Raw genomic sequence first — 15,653 nt, 5'->3', positions numbered from 1 at the left:
ACTTTCACGGTGGGGAGGACGGGATCTTGGGTGCTGGGAGAGGGACAGAGAAGGCCCCCTGCTGCTTGAGGTGGGCCCCCTTCGAGGGGCGAATAAAGACGCTTTTCGGTCACACCCACAGGCAGGAGAGGGGGCAGGAAGGAGAGGGGGCAGGCAGGAGACAGGGGCAGCTGGATGGAGGGAAGAAGGCAGCTGTGCGTGTGTGCATGTGCACTCGAGGGGAGAGGAAGAGAGCGGGGAGCAAAAACAGAAGAAAGGCCAAGCAAAAAGAAGGCTGCCATTGTGAAGGCAGGACAGCTGCAGCAAGGGCCCAGAGGAGGCGTCCCAGGAAGAATCTAAGTCCTTTCTTCTCTGTGTGCGCAGAAGGGCCAAGAAGAGGAGAGGCCGAGATGGCAGGAGTGGGGGTGGGGAGATGAGAAACAGGAGAGGAGAAAGGAGCATAGAAAAGAAGGGGAGGGCCCGGGGCGGCTGGCTCTGGACAGAATACACAGATTCAGCCACTCATCCTGCAAAGATTCATTGAGCACCTACTAGAAGCAGGTGTCTTCCTGGCACAGGGATCATGGAGAGGATAAACCAGACCGTCCCCGCTTGCATGGAGCTGATATTTTTGAAGTGAGACAACCAACAAGATAAATGACAGAATATTTAGTCAGTGGTGGAAAGGGCCAGGGAGACGGATAAAGTAGGAACCAGGGTAGGGAACCAGCACCGGAAGTGGGCTGGGGCCATAGTTTACCTTGGGAGGTTGGACAACAAATATATGTTACGTGGTGACAGGCGCTCTGAAGGAAACTAAAACAAGGTGAGGGAATAAAGAGGGGGAAGGGAATCCTCTTTTGGGGGGGGGAGCTAGTCAAGGAAGACTTCTCTGAGGAGGTGATATTTGAATAAAGATCTGAGGGAAGTGAGTGAGCAAGCCATGCTGATGTGAAGGGAAAGAAGGTTCCAGAAAAGGAAAGAATAAGTGCAAAATGCCCTAGGTGGGAACATGCCAGGCATTATTAATGTGTCTGAGAAACAGGAAGAAGTAGAGTGACTGGGGTGGGGTGGGGGGACAGGAGGTGAGGTGGTCAAAAAGTGAGGGACAGAGAGGCAGGTCATTAGGACCCTGAGGTACTGGGCGGGGGGGCCTCTACCCTGAGTGAGGGGGGAGCCAGGGGAGGGCTGTCGGCAGAGGAGAAACAGAACCTGATGTGGGTTTTGACAGGATTCCTCTGGCTGCTGTGAGGTGTGGGAAGAAGCAGGGAGGCCAGGGAGGAGAAAGCTGGCCCAGTCCAGGCGAGAGAGGAGGGTGGTGGCAGAGGGGACTCTGGCATATTTCAAAGGGAGAGCTGATGTGTTTTGCAGATGGGTCGAATGTGGAATGTGAAAGGAAGAAAAAAAACCCCAAGAATGACACTAAGGTTTGGCCTGATGATGGAATCATTGGAGCCCCGGCTCTGAGGGAGGGAGGGGCAAGATCAGGAAGTCATTTTGGACACGACAGCTTTACAGGTTTGAAATGCTGGGGAGACATCCAAGGGGAGACGTTAAGGAGGCAGCTGGATGCCAGTGTGTATTGTCCAGGGCAAGAGGCTAAAGGCAGATCAAAACAGAGCGGTGGAAAGAGGGAGGTGTGAGGATTACTTCATAGCACAGCAGAGAAAGGTGACCTGAGCATCAGCCCTCATACGTTTGCAGCCCTGAAACCACTTCAGGGAAAGAAAATAAGACACACACACACACACACACACACACACACGTCTTTACACACCAGCTGCGAATCTTTTCTCAGGGGTGCCCAAATACCCAGCAGATGCCTTTCTGCTCTCCTATGTGAGGGGGTGGCAAGATGCCCCAGTCTCCAAGGCCTCATGTGCCCTGCCACAGTAGGCGTGATGGTACAGAACCGCGCCCCTAAGTGAGGGTGGCTGCCCGAGGTTGATAGCCAAGGACTGCAGGTCCTCAGATGACTTCCCTCCCCAGCTTTGCGTGAGAAGAGTGAAAATAACGGGGGTGTGTGGGGCCAAATGCAAAAACAACTACAACAGGGATCCCTGGCACAGTCTGGGCCTGTAAAAGGGGGCATGTTCCCCTGCCCCCTAGTGCATTCTAGAACACAATGAGGGAGGGGCAGAAGGCTCACCACCAATGCTCATATCTCTACAAAAGTCTGCACCAGATGGCAGGAGCTGGGCAGGGAAACAACCTCAGAACTGCTAGACTCAGATGGCAATATGGAACAAGAAAGCATTTCCCTAATGAGAAGAAAATGGGCACTCCTGTCTAACGCGCCAGAAAGGACTGGAAAAGATGGTCTTTTTTTCTCCCCCCCCCAACAGCAATGTAATAGAAATTAGTGTCTGCCACTGCAGTATGTTTCTCCTCTTTATCCTTCCCAACAGCCTCACATTTCTATTTGGGGATCTAGGTGTTGGGGGGCCAGTGACTCCAACTGCTGTTCCAGGAACAAGTGACGTAAGCTAAGTGAATTGATTCATTCCATCTACTCTCCATGGTGACTCTTTCAGGGGTTGGCATGGGACTCAAGCTGGTCCAGTCATAAAGCATCTCACCACTTTGGCATTCTGGGAAAAGATACTGCTGGATATGAAGGAAGAGGCATGGAGCCCCTGGAAGTGCCAGCCAGCATCTTGAGACCTCAAGCCTTACGATAAAATCATGACACTGTTAAACCACAGGATCTGCCTCTGCCTAACGCTTGCCTGTATCTTTTTAGCTTAGGGAGCAAAAAATTCAAAATTTTGTTGAAACCACTTGGAGTTGGGGTTTCTGTCACTTGTATCTGAAGACTATCTACTGGCCATAAATATTACCAGGATGCACCCTCTCCTTGCTCCAGGAGAACTCACACATCACCTCCTCAGATCTGAGGGGTAAGAGCCAGCGAAGAGTTGCTAGCCAGAAGGACATGCACATTTTCAGCTTTGCCAGAAATCGCCAAATTGCTCTTCAAAACGGAGGTGGCAATACACATCCCCACCTCTAGTGTATGTGACCTCCTGATAGGACCTCTGAATATTTGCTATGGTAATGGATGAGATGTGAGAGTGCACTGCTGACTTACTTTGCATTTTGCTGATTACCAGAGCAGTTGAGCACATGCTGTCACATCTTCGCCCATGTGTACAAGTTATTTCCACCATCCGAGGTAACATATTGCGACATCCATCAGAACACTGGTCTGGGATGAGTTATGTGATGCTTTGCTACCTGTGCAAATCGTCATCATCATCATCATCAACATTTCTTAAGTGCTTACTATGTATCACTGTTCGAACATATTTAATCCTCACAAAACTCTATGAGCTAAGTAACATTATTATCCTAAATTGAAGCAACCAAGACTTAGAAGTGAAATAACTTGTCTAAATTCACTCAACTAGTATGTGGTCGAGCCCATACTCAAACCCAGGCAGAGCCCTTGCTTTCAACTGCTTTGTAAAAGAGCTGGGAGGCATCTCATTCCAAGAACATTCCATAACTTTGACTCGTGGGTATACAAGTGAGCACAGCCAGGGTAGCTGAAGTGCCCTAAAAGATGACTAGGTACGTTTTATAAAAACTGAGGATGCAATTGATCGTTTCAAGGCCCCGAAGTTAGAGGAAACCAACACACAGAAATACCCATGCACAAATTGATATTTATCCTGCTGAAACTTAGCATCTCTCACTTCATCCTTTGTCAATCTCTGTTGCCAACATGGGGCAGCACAAAGCAAGATGACTGCAGATGAAAACTGCAAATCTTGTAAAAGATGCAAAGTTTTGTGAAAGTAATTAAAGTGATGCTGGAGGACAGCTCGAAGCACACGCAAATCCACTGACAAACAATATCTGGTCTATGAGATAACTGAAGAAGAGACCACTGAAAATGGTGATGAGGTAATAAGCACTTCACAGGGGGAGATTCAGATGTCAACGGATTAAGAGAGGCCCTTGGGAAAACTGATCATATCCTCCAATGCTTTTGCAAAAAACTACACCTTATGATTTCGCTGTGAAAAATGAAGGGGAAGTAAAGGATATATCATATTGTGCTATCATTTAAATTTGTTGGACACATTACACCCTGCCCCCAACTGACACTTCATCAATTCGTTTGCTTAAGTAATCAAACCATCAGTCACAATTATAACCTAACCTTTGTTAAATACTGTTAGATGTAATGTAAAATAAGGTTATTTTCAAAATACCTAACTAAATACATTAAAGGCACTATTTATATGAAATGTTAGTCCACAGTTGGTCTACTTAAGGAACGTTTTCCTGGTTCTAGGCTTCCACAGTTCAGGTTGACCTCTTGTGTTCAAAAGGGTATCACATAAACAGCTGAGAACCATTACTGTGGTTGTGACTTTAATGTTCCCTCAGTATCCATTTTCTTTTTCTCCCATAGTAAAAAAATTTTCAGCTGGGCAAATGGCCACCTAGAATAAAGACTACATTCCCCAGGGTCTTTGCAGTCATGTGTACTCATGTGACTTATTTCTCATCAATGGGAAATAAGGAGAAATGGAAAGCAGCTGAGTCTCTGATCAATTCAGGAGCACCTAAATATATAAAGCAAATATTAATAGACATAAAGGGAGAAATAGACAGCAATACAATAATAGTAGGGGACTTTAATACCTCTCGTTCATCAATGGGTAGATCATCTGGAAATTTAGTAAGGAAACATCAGCTTTAAACATCATACACACACACACACACACACACACACACACACACACACACACACACACACAGAGCATTCCATCCAAAAGCAACAGAATACAATTTCTTCTCAAGTGCATGTGTAATCTTCTCCAGGATATATATGTTAGGCCGCAGAACAATTCTTAACAAATTTAAAAAAACTGAAATCACATCAAACATCTTTTTTGACCATGATGGTAGGAAACTAGAAATTAGTTACAAGAAGAAAACTGGAAAATTCAAAAAGATGTGGAGACTAAACAAAATGCTACTGAACAACCAATCAGTCAAAGAAGAAATTAAAAGATAAATTAAAAAATACCCTGAAACAAATTAAAATGAAAACACAACACTCCAAAACTTATGGGATGCAGCAAAAACAGGTTCTAAGAGGGAAATTCATAGCAATAAATGCCTACATCAAGAAATAAGAAACATCTCAAATAAACAACCAAACTTTAAACCTCAAGGACCTAGAAAAAGAAGAACAAATGAAGCCCAAAGTTAGTAAAAAAAAGGAAATAACAAAAACCAGAGGGGAGATAAATGAAATAGAGACTAAAAAGACAATAGAAAAGATCAATGAAACTGAGAGCTGGTTCTTGGAATAGAAAAACAATGTAGACAAATCTTTAGGTAGACTCACCAAAAAAAAAAAGAGAGGACTCAAAATGAAAGCAGAGATATTACAACTGATACCACAGAAACAAAGGAACATAAGAAACTACTATGAATAATTATACATCAACAAATTTGACAATCTAGAATAAATGTACAAATTCCTAGAAACATATAACCTACCAAGACTGAATCATGAAGAAATAGAAAATCAGAACAAATTACTAGCAAGGAGATTGAATCAATAATCAAAACCTCCCAACAAACAAAAGTCTAGGACCAGATGGTTTCACTGGTGAATTCTACCAAAATTCAATGAAGAATTAATAGCAACCCTTCTCAAACTTTCCCCCCAAATAAGAGGAAACACTTTCAAACTCATTTTATGAGGCCAGCACTACCCTGATTCTACAACCAGACGAGCATGCCACAAGAAAGGAAAATTACAGTCTAATATCCCTGGTGAACATAAAATGCAAAAATTCTCAGCAAAATAAACTTTTAAAATCCTCAGTAAAAAAGAAAAAGAAAGCAGTTGAGTGTCTGATCAATACATGACTCGGAGTGGGGCATGCCCACCAGGGCAGCACTGAGAGAGTAATAAACAATTGCTATCACAGCCAAACTTAAATCCAACTCAACCAACTGGCCTAGACATCCACAGGAATGCAGGTTTTAATGTGTCTCAAGACAGCAAGCACAGCTGACCAAATGATTTTTAGGGGACTCAAAAGTCATTATACAGGTGCCAAAAAAAATCTATATACATTTTAAGAAAGGAAAAAACTGTATTAAAATTATGCTGATGGTAACCGCGTTGAGCACCTCTTGTTATTGCAGAAGTCAAACGTGACTTGTAGTCATCTTTTGCTATTGGTATATTATTACAATTTTAATAATTTTTTCCTTTCTTAAAATGTGTATACATTTTTTTGGCACCTTCTGTATATTCTAATGTGAGTCATACAAATCAAATTAATCTAAGGGGGATTTTGAATTCATTATAGTTTTTTTGTCATTTTTGTCAACCAACTGGCAATGACCAGCATAGCTAACATTATGCAGTTGTAGCTTTAAAATGTTTTCACTTTAAATAGCAACTTAATATAAAACTCAAACCTGAGCTTCCTAGCTGCCAGGGCAAAGAAGGAAAGTATACAGGTTACTTGTTATTTAATGACTAGGAACGCACCAGTTCTTCCAAATAAACAGATGCTTTCAGGGTTTTGAGTTCTGAAAGTCAGGTTAGAATGGGGTTCCTTGTATAGAGGGGCAATCTAAATATAACGAATAAAATTTTTAGTGAAAGTTTTACAAAAAATGTAAATGTTCTATGTATGGTCATTTACATTTGACATCATGTTCCCAGTCTTCATTGAGATTATGATAATTTAAGCATAGTAGGATAAATGCACAGCTTTTTGGGGACACAGCTTTTTGGTGATTTGTGTACATTCAAGGATAAAGTTTGGGAAATCCATCTTGATAGGAAATCCTGAGAGATGGTTTTTGGTGATTTGAGTACATTCAAGGAGGAAGTTTGGGAAATCCATCTTGATGGGAAATCCTGAGAGATGGTTCCTGTCCTTGCATCAGCTGTATGATTCTGAAACAGTAGGCTTTGCCTCCCACCACGAGCCCCCAGGATATAGCAAGATATGTGTTTTCTTTCAATTTGACAGATGCAATTTCCATACTCCCTTTGAATTCCCATAGTTTTGCTTCCATTTTGATTGTGCCACAAGCACCTCATTTTATGACTCTGGGAAAAATCTCTTGTCTGGGTTGTCATTATCATGGCTGTCAAATGAGGGGGGTTAATGACAACACTTTTAGGGGCCTTACTGTTCCTTTGGCACCCAAAGCTAAAGGTTTCGACACAGGTCTTTTAGCCAGAGGTTGTAAAAAGGGGTGTGTGAACCCCACTCAGCCCTCAGACATGTTTTGTTTGGCCCATAGTTTACAGTGAGTTCTGCCAACTTTTTTTTTTTCTTTAAATCAGCAGATTTCAGCAACAAATTCATATTAGAAATTGTGGAAGGTTGGCAACCCTGAGCGCAAACAGCTATAATTACAGTAAGTCCTCACTAATGTCGTCGATAGCGCCTACCACGTGAATGGAAATAACGTGTAACAAAACCAATGTCACCACAGCCTAATTGATATAAGTAAGAGTGACGTTTCTACGGCATCTCATCAGCGTTATCATGGAATGACATTGAACGAAATGATGTTATTCGAGGACCTGCTGTATCCTGATTTGGTGGCAGATGCCACCATTCAAGAGGGACCCTCTGCTCTGCCGCAGGCCCCTGTGTCCTGCTTCCTCCATCCACATCCAGGTCCCACCACTGAGTGGTGCTCCTTGGTAAGTTCTGACACATCTGGCTTTGTGCCGAGACCCAGGACCAACTGGCTTATGGGTACAGGAGGGAGGCCTCCTGGGTGGTTCTGGCAGTGCAATGAGTTTGCAAGAAGACACACCTCACCAACTTGACCCCCATGCCATCTGTTCTTCGTGTCACTCCCACCCAAACCAGCCCACGATCACTGGGACACAACTTCCTGGAGTGACAACATCCAAGCGAAAACATCTGATTTCACAAGTGCCTTGGCTCCTTAGCTAAGGTGGGGAGTATTTATTTTTAATTAAAGCAAGCCAAATTAATTGAGTGTGGAGGATTGTGTAATGGTGCTAGAGGCAAGTGACTGTAATCGTGCCTTTGCCTCAGGCAACTGGCCCCAGAGGTGAGACTTCAGAATCCACCAAAGTACCTCTTGCAAGATAAACAGACAGGAAGCCTTGCTCACTCTCCTCCAGGATGCAACACTCCCTGGCACTGACTCAAGGAGAGATAGAACACACTGGGCAGTGTAGACAGTCAAGGGTAGACGACCAGTCCATCACCACGTCAACTTCTGGGCCATTCTCTAGAGTGGCCACACAATCCGCACACACTCATGTGCATTTTCCACACCAGTTTTATCCCCATCCCCCAGTCCAATGTTCTTCTGGAAACTTCTTCCACGCTAATGGGCTGAAGTCAATAAATCAGTCCCCGATGGCTTTAACAACAAAATTCACAGAGAATGCAAACTCATGCATGGGTACTGGCCTCTCTCCGTCCTGTATTTCATATTTTAAATGGCCTCACTTTTTAAAAAACTCAAATTCCCTTGAAAAGGTCTCTTTCCATCAGCACTACAGGCAAATCAATCCGTATTATTCTAATGCATCTAGAAATAAACGCACAACACTTAAATTAAAACAACGTTGTCCATGCACTATCTAAAGTCATCCAACGCGGCCCTGCAGTACGGGGGCCACACGGAGAGAAATACTGGTCTGACGTCAGGACTCCAGCGCCACTTCCCGGGGCTCCCAGCCCACCCACGTGCCCTCAGCCACGCGGCTCCCCTCACCTGTCCGGTAGCCCGTGCTGTTGAGGTATACGGCAAAGGTGCGGCTCTCATGCTGCGCCTGCCAGGAGGGCGACGAGCAATTCTCGTTGTTGGTGTAGGTGTTGTGGTTGTGGACGTACTTCCCGGTAAGGATGGACGAGCGTGAAGGGCAGCACATGGGCGTGGTCACGAAGGCGTTGATGAAATGGGCTCCGCCCTGCTCCATGATGCGCCGTGTCTTGTTCATCACCTGCATGGAACCTGCAACCAGAGCCCAGGTGAGATGACCTCCAGCAGATTCTAAGTGGTGAGCCCGGGTAGGGACGCAACAATTAGGGCCGGGCGCAGAGTGGTTCTCAACAGGGTGGCACTGCCATTTCCGTGTGTGTGTGTGTGTGGGGTGGGGGGGGTGGGGGGGTACATTTGGAAATCTCCAGGGACAGACGGGACTACTGGCATTTGTGGGAAGTGGCCAGCAAGGCACTGGGAGCTGGACCTGCCCCAGGAGGAAGCATCCTGGTCCCCAGTCCCACTGGGCGTTTATGGCGGAGAGGTGAACACCTGTTTATAAGTTATTTGAGCTTAGAATGGAACTCTATTTTACATATAAACAGAACATCTTTTTTGCAGGGTATTAATATACAGTGATGTATATAGATATATATAAGCAACCACTGTGTAAATTGAGGGAAGATTACACTTTGCTTTGTTTGGAACTTTCCCAGAATTGTTTGCTCTTAATGAAATCTGGTCACGCCACCCCTGGCCCACTTTCTCCCTCAATACTTCTCAGACAAAATGCTTTACATCATCCAAGAACCTGCGCTCGCCTCGTCTGTTGACACGGTCGTCCCACCTTCCCCCAAACCTAACCCAGCAATCGAGCCACGCCTCTTCCAGTTGCCTCCTGGGATCACTTTGGTTTCTGAGTCCCTTGAGCTCTTATTACATGGGCAGCATGTGTTATCGGGGCTTAATTATATACCATCAGGTATGGTGGTTTCATTCATGCCTGTTCTTGTTTCTCAATGAAGCTGTCAGCAGAATAAGGCACCGAGGAAGGAAAGGAAAGTAACGTGTGTGGAAACCCTATTGTGGGCAGGTACTTTCACGCTCACGGCTGTGCCAAGGGCTCCATGAGGGCAAAGACTGTGCCTTGCTCACTGCTGAACCCTCAACGCCCCCATGGTGTGTGACACACACACAGTAGGTGCTCCACACATGTGTGAAGAGTGGATGCATAATTGCACACTGTGGCAGGTACCCAAACACTTTCAGGGAAATAGTCAATGGAAATCCTTTTTCCCCTCCCTTATGGCCACCCTCAGTTTTCTTCCTTTTCCTTGCAGCTCTCAGGGTCTGTAATGGACTGAAAAACGGCCCACCCCTCAAAGATATGTCCGTGTGCTAGGCCTCGGAATCTGTGAATATGCCCTACTTTGGAAGGAGCTTTCTTTGCGGATGTACTTAAGGATCTTGAGGTGAGAACTTTCTGGATTCTCTGGGTGGGCCCTAAAGACAATGACAAGTGTCCTTATAAGACACGGAAGGAAGGAGACCCAGAGAGGAATGCCATGTGAAGATGGACTGAGGCAGAGACTGGAAGGCGGCAGCGACAAGCCAAGCCACGCCTGGAGCCCCCAGGAGCTGGAGGAGCAAGGAAGGGTTCTCTCCAGAGCCTTTGGAGGGAGCAGAGCCCTGTCGACACCTTGATTTCAGACTTGTTCCCAGAACAGTGAGAGAGTAAACTGCTTTTGTTTCAAGGCACCCAGTTTGTGGCAATTTTGTCAGGACAGTTAGGAAACCTGTGCAGCATCTCTCAGGCAAGTGAGGTTCTGGCTGGGGAGCTGCTGATCCCTACCACCAAGAACCCCTCGAGGTCTGAAAACAACTCATCAGACCCCCTCAGCACTGTATCCCTAAGGGCTAAGAATGAAAAGGAGAGTCATACAACTCTTTATCCAATCTTTCTGCTAAGTGGAGATGGAAGCAGAGCGAGAGCTTCCCTGAGGCAAACACAGATCATATATCTCTTCACTGCTTAAAACCATCCAATCGCTTCCCATGGCACTTAGAAGACAACGTGAGTTCCTTCCTGTGGCCTTCAATACCTTCTCCCCCCAGCAACCTACCTCCCGTGTTTCTCTGACCTCATCTCTTCCCTCCCCTTAGCTTAGTTGCCTACACTGGCCCCTTCATTGTTTCTCAACTGTTCCAAGCTCATTCCTGCCCCAGGACCTTTGTACTTGCTATTGCCTCTGCCTGGGACTTGTCCCATTATTCAGATCTCAATTTAGACGTCACCTCCTCAGCAAGGCCTCACTGTCCTCCCCCTCTGAAGGAGCCCCCACCCTGCTTACTGCCTATCACCAGTGTACGCTTCTTCATTGCATTTGTCTCTTTCTGAAATGGTCCTTAAAAAAATAATTTTTTTTTATTGGTTTGCTTGTTTATGATCTTCCTCTCCCAGACTGAGAGCTCTGGGTGACCCGGGGTGCTGGCTACTCCCCCACCCCCAGGAATATATAATTGGTGCTCTGTAAAAACTCACGGAGTGACTGAAGCAAACAGAGCAAAGCCTGCCCTTTCAAGCCCAGCACTGAGATGGTTTTACAAGGGACACCCTCCTGGAACCAGGTGCATTTCCTGAGCCTCCTGGCCAAAGTTGCCCCTGGTGGGTGGAGGAAAGAGCCAGCTTTGTGTTTGAATAGGAATCACCTGGAACTGGGTGAACATCTGTGTCAAGGTCACATAACTTCCTGAGAAGTCCCCAAGGGTTCCAGCTGCAACTGGTGGGCAATTATAGGCTTCCCACCAGGTGTGAAGGCTCCCTCTGGCACGGTTGGGGGAGGTGGGCTTTTCGGGGCCTCCCTCAACCAGCTATGTTAACTCGCCAGAACCCGATGGAGTGTGGTGCCACTGTCTCAGAGTCCATGTCTCAGGGTCTCACAGGGACCTGGGGCCTTACCAGCCTCAGGGCTGCTCTTGGGGAGGTGGCCCCTCTGGATTCCAGGCAGCCTTTTGCGGGCCAATCAGTTCCTTCCACCTTGAGGTCCTCCCCTTCCCCCGCCCCCCCAAATCGAGATATCAGGTCATGCCCTTGAGGCCCCAAGCCTGAACACATGCCACTTCATGACCTTTGCCTGAGCGGTGCCCCCTGCCTGGGCGCTCCCTCCTGAGACCTTCAGGTTACTGACCAAACATCAAACATCTCACATGGTTCTGTATTGAAACCATCACCCCTCCTTAAAGCCCTTCCCACTCCCTTCCGGGCTTCCCTTCTCTTCTCCCCAAGGCAGTTACTACCCTCGGGCACTGATGTCACTTCCAGTTCAGTTGTTGGGGTGCTGCAAGTCACGCCCACGGGGACAGCGTCACAGGGGCAGAGATTTAGGCCAACTTTGTTCACTGGCATAGTCTCAAGCCTAGCAGTGCCTGGCACATATATCTGCTAACATACCCCCCAAATTAGCTTGCTCTTTGGGTTTCCATATAACTCAGGAGCCCAAGCTAGTTTGTGTCCATGGACCTGTGTGTGTGTGTGTGTGTGTGTGTGTGTGTGTGTGTGTGTGTGTTGTGCAGTAGATTTTTACAATTTCACTTTAACTAGCACTAAACAGCCCATGTGTTCTCTAGTTGGCCGCACTCCCCGGCACTCCCTATAGTCCCACACCAACTTTACCCGCCCACATCTCCCGCCTGGTCCCTGACGGTGTTGGTTTTACAACTCCTAATATAACTTAGCTTGTCCCTGCGGTAGAGTTATACATCAATAATCATCATCGTCATCACCATTATTAATGTGACTGTAATGGCTCAATGACGGCTGTGTACACTGTGCCAGGCACATACATGCATCGTTTTACTTAATCATCCCAACGACCCATGTAACAGAAGGAACTGAGCGCCAGGAGTTAAATGACTGACCGAGGCCACAGAGCTGGGGAAGTGGGATGTGAGGACCGGAACCCAGGCTTGTCCAATGGGAGAGATAGGTGCTGGGTGTCCTGTTTAGGAAACATTCAATTTACATCATGTGGGAGGTGGTGACACTGAACCAAGGAAGTGCGCAGAGGTCCCTATGCACTTGGATCAACAATTGGCGTCAACAAGGCACAGAACAGTCCCTGGACTGTATGTATATCTGGTCCCCTAGTCAGCCCAGAGGTGACTGCAGCTGGCACATCAGCAGTGAAAGTGGCACAGGGTCACATCACCAAATAACCGGGACACCAGTGGTGGGAAAGTGATTCCTGTTCACTCCTGATAAAGTCCAGGAGAAAGTCTTGGGTTGGTGCTACAACGTCCTTAACACCTACACACCTATTTCAACAGGGAGAGAACTCGCCACCCACCTATGCTCTAGGTGGGCGGCAGAATTAGCTGATATTTGATTGCATGGTTTACTTCCCTTGCATTTAGGGCAAGTGATGCTAGCCTCTCTCATTTAGGGTGGTGGAATCTTGTTCTTTTTGCAAAACAACTAAAGCTTTTTTTTTTAAAGTGAAAAGTACAGGTGGCACATAGATATGGTGAAAACTATGGCAAGGTGAGGGGATGTGCCTGGCACATAGTAGGTGCTCAAGAAATACAGGGGTGCCCTCAAAATGTACACATTTTAAGAAAGGAAAACTGTATTAAAATTGTAATACTCAATATATACCAGTAACAAAAGATGAATACGAGTCATGTTTGACTTGTGCAATTACAAGAGGTGCTCAAAGTGGTTCCCATCAGCGTCCAGACACTTCTGATTACAGCGAACTACTGCTTGAGCAACATTGCCCAGTGTCCACTTGTATACATTTTTTGGGGGCACCCCCGGTATTTCTTGAAGAAATGAATCTGGGGCAGTCTCGGCAGAATCAGCCCTTTGCTCGCTCTTCACAAACTGTGAAGAGAAAGGAGGACGCAGCCGGTAGTGAGATTTCAGCTTCTGTCTCCAGAGACTGCAGAAAGGGATGAAGCTGACCGCTCGCCCGACAGACCTGTCAGACCCTTCTGGAAAGCAGGGAGGCCACCACCTGGTGAATAATTCACCTGCAGTCAGCAGCCCCAAATGCTGCATCGGCAAAAAACAAACAGCCTGAAGAAACCATTTCTTATTTTTAATGGGCTCAAAACCAGGGCCTCAAAATGGTTATATCTCCCTCCTACTAATTTCAGAGGAAATGAGCGAGTGGCTGCTCTTCACGAGTAGTGAGTGCCCTGTGCGTGCCTGCTCGGTGCACTCACCCCTGCCCAAATAAGCCAGCTGAAGGAGAGCGGTGTCAAGATACTATTAGAGTACAATTTAACAATGTCTCGAAATGACAGCGGCATCTGTGCAGAAGCAACCCTCCATGTGAAGCCTCCCCTTCCCCTTGGGGACAGTAACCTGCTTTATTAAAACCGCCATAGCGTCGGGGCACTATAAAGACACATCTGGAACGCAAAAACATATGATCTAATCTCCTTGCCCAGCACAGCCCTAATGCAGACGGATGGCTCCGATGGGAGGGAAGAACCTGGAAGACACGGCCACACAGAAACACACAGGCCCGTTTTCAATATTTTAAATGAAGTCAAGCCAGCCAACCAAAACTTATTTTGTCCAACATAAACCTGGGGACATAGAGACATAAACAGACTCAGTCTCTTTCCATGATCAAACTTTTCTACTTCGCTGGGCCAGGGGTGAGGTCACCCTGACACCTCTCTGGGACTCTAATGGGCCGGGGAGGCCCCACCCCGACCCTGAAGATGGCACATAAATCCTGGTGCCCAAACCACTCGATTGCCAGGAACGTGGCATTTACCCCATGACACCCATTTGCCCACCCACTTTGTGACTGCTTTTCTGGGGCCTTTCAAGCTTGCGCTGGAAATGTGACCACTGCTGTCTATTAGCAACTCAGTTCAGAATAGTGCCACTGGATTCTCAGGACCTGCCTCTCAAACCCGGTGTCCTCACGATGGTGGCAAAGGGGAAACCAGTCCTGATTCTCGGATAGTACAAAACAAAGTCAAATGTAATTTCTGTGTTCAGCTATGAAAAGCACAGGCTAGAAATTGGTTGCTAAACCCAAAATCAATTAAGCAGATGTTGAAGAGGCAGTATTGGAATTTCATTAATGAACATTGGACCGTCAGAGAGATCAGAAAGTTAATTTTTTCTCCTGTTCCTTCTGCTGGCCCTGCTTGCAGAAGTTTCTGGGAGAAAATCCTGAGAGGGTCCTTCTCCACAGAGAAAAGGTGGCAGACGGACTCTGGAAAAGGGCTGGTCACCTGTATAATCAATGGCACTCAGCAATCATTGGTCACTTCCTCTCTCAGAAGGTCCGTCCACCCAGAAGCGTTCCTTTCACTTGTAATTCTCCAACGCATTGCCCTTGGCAGAGGCTATTTATTCAACCAGAAGGGATCTCTTGGGTGTCTTGCCCATTTTCCAGGGTGGGCTCCACAGAGCCAGTCACCTAGTTCCTGGCCTGGTGGGTGATGTTTGCAAAGCAGCCTGATGTCTGTGCGAAGCCTGAAAACCTCGTTTCCCCATCTCTGTAAACGGCACCACCATCTGCCCAACAGCTCAGCCAAAAACCTAGGAGTCATCCTTGAGTCTCCTTTCCTCCCTCCCACGTGTAATCCATCAATAAGCCCTGCCTGCCCGACCTTCAAAACAGAAACTCCCTGCACCCTGTCCCTCTGCAGCACTCCCATCATCTCCCACCTGGACCCCGGGTCTCCCTGATTCTGCTCTTGTCCCTGGGCCACCCCAGAAACATGAGCATTTGACCTGCTCAGCATTTCAGTGACTTTCCATTGGCCTTCCCCCATCTCCTCCCTGCCCTCACCCGCAGTACTCTCCCACTCACTCCCCAGGTCCTGCTGGCTGTCCTTCTAGCCACATGGCTCTTGCACTTGTCCTTCTGCCTGCAATGCTCCTCCCCCCATTT

The 15,653-nt window shown here is 46.8% G+C and overlaps 1 protein-coding gene across 6 annotated transcripts in view; it reads right to left on the bottom strand.

Moving 5' to 3' along the window:
- SULF2 (sulfatase 2) overlaps nt 1–15,653 on the bottom strand; it is a 102,442-nt gene that overhangs the window by 56,310 nt on the left and 30,479 nt on the right. For all 6 annotated transcript variants that reach the window (XM_074317821.2, XM_019749674.3, XM_074317820.2 and 3 more), the window contains exon 3: nt 8,743–8,982. In XM_074317821.2, the coding sequence (XP_074173922.1) occupies nt 8,743–8,982 (240 nt within the window). The remainder of the gene's footprint in view (nt 1–8,742; nt 8,983–15,653) is intronic.

The sequence above is a fragment of the Rhinolophus sinicus genome, chromosome 13, assembly GCF_057876585.1.
Source record: "Rhinolophus sinicus isolate RSI-liver-muscle chromosome 13, RSI-T2T, whole genome shotgun sequence".
NCBI classification, from domain to species: Eukaryota; Metazoa; Chordata; class Mammalia; order Chiroptera; family Rhinolophidae; genus Rhinolophus; species Rhinolophus sinicus.
Note: the sequence above shows the minus strand (reverse complement) of the source record. Positions and strands in the feature narration are given on the sequence as shown.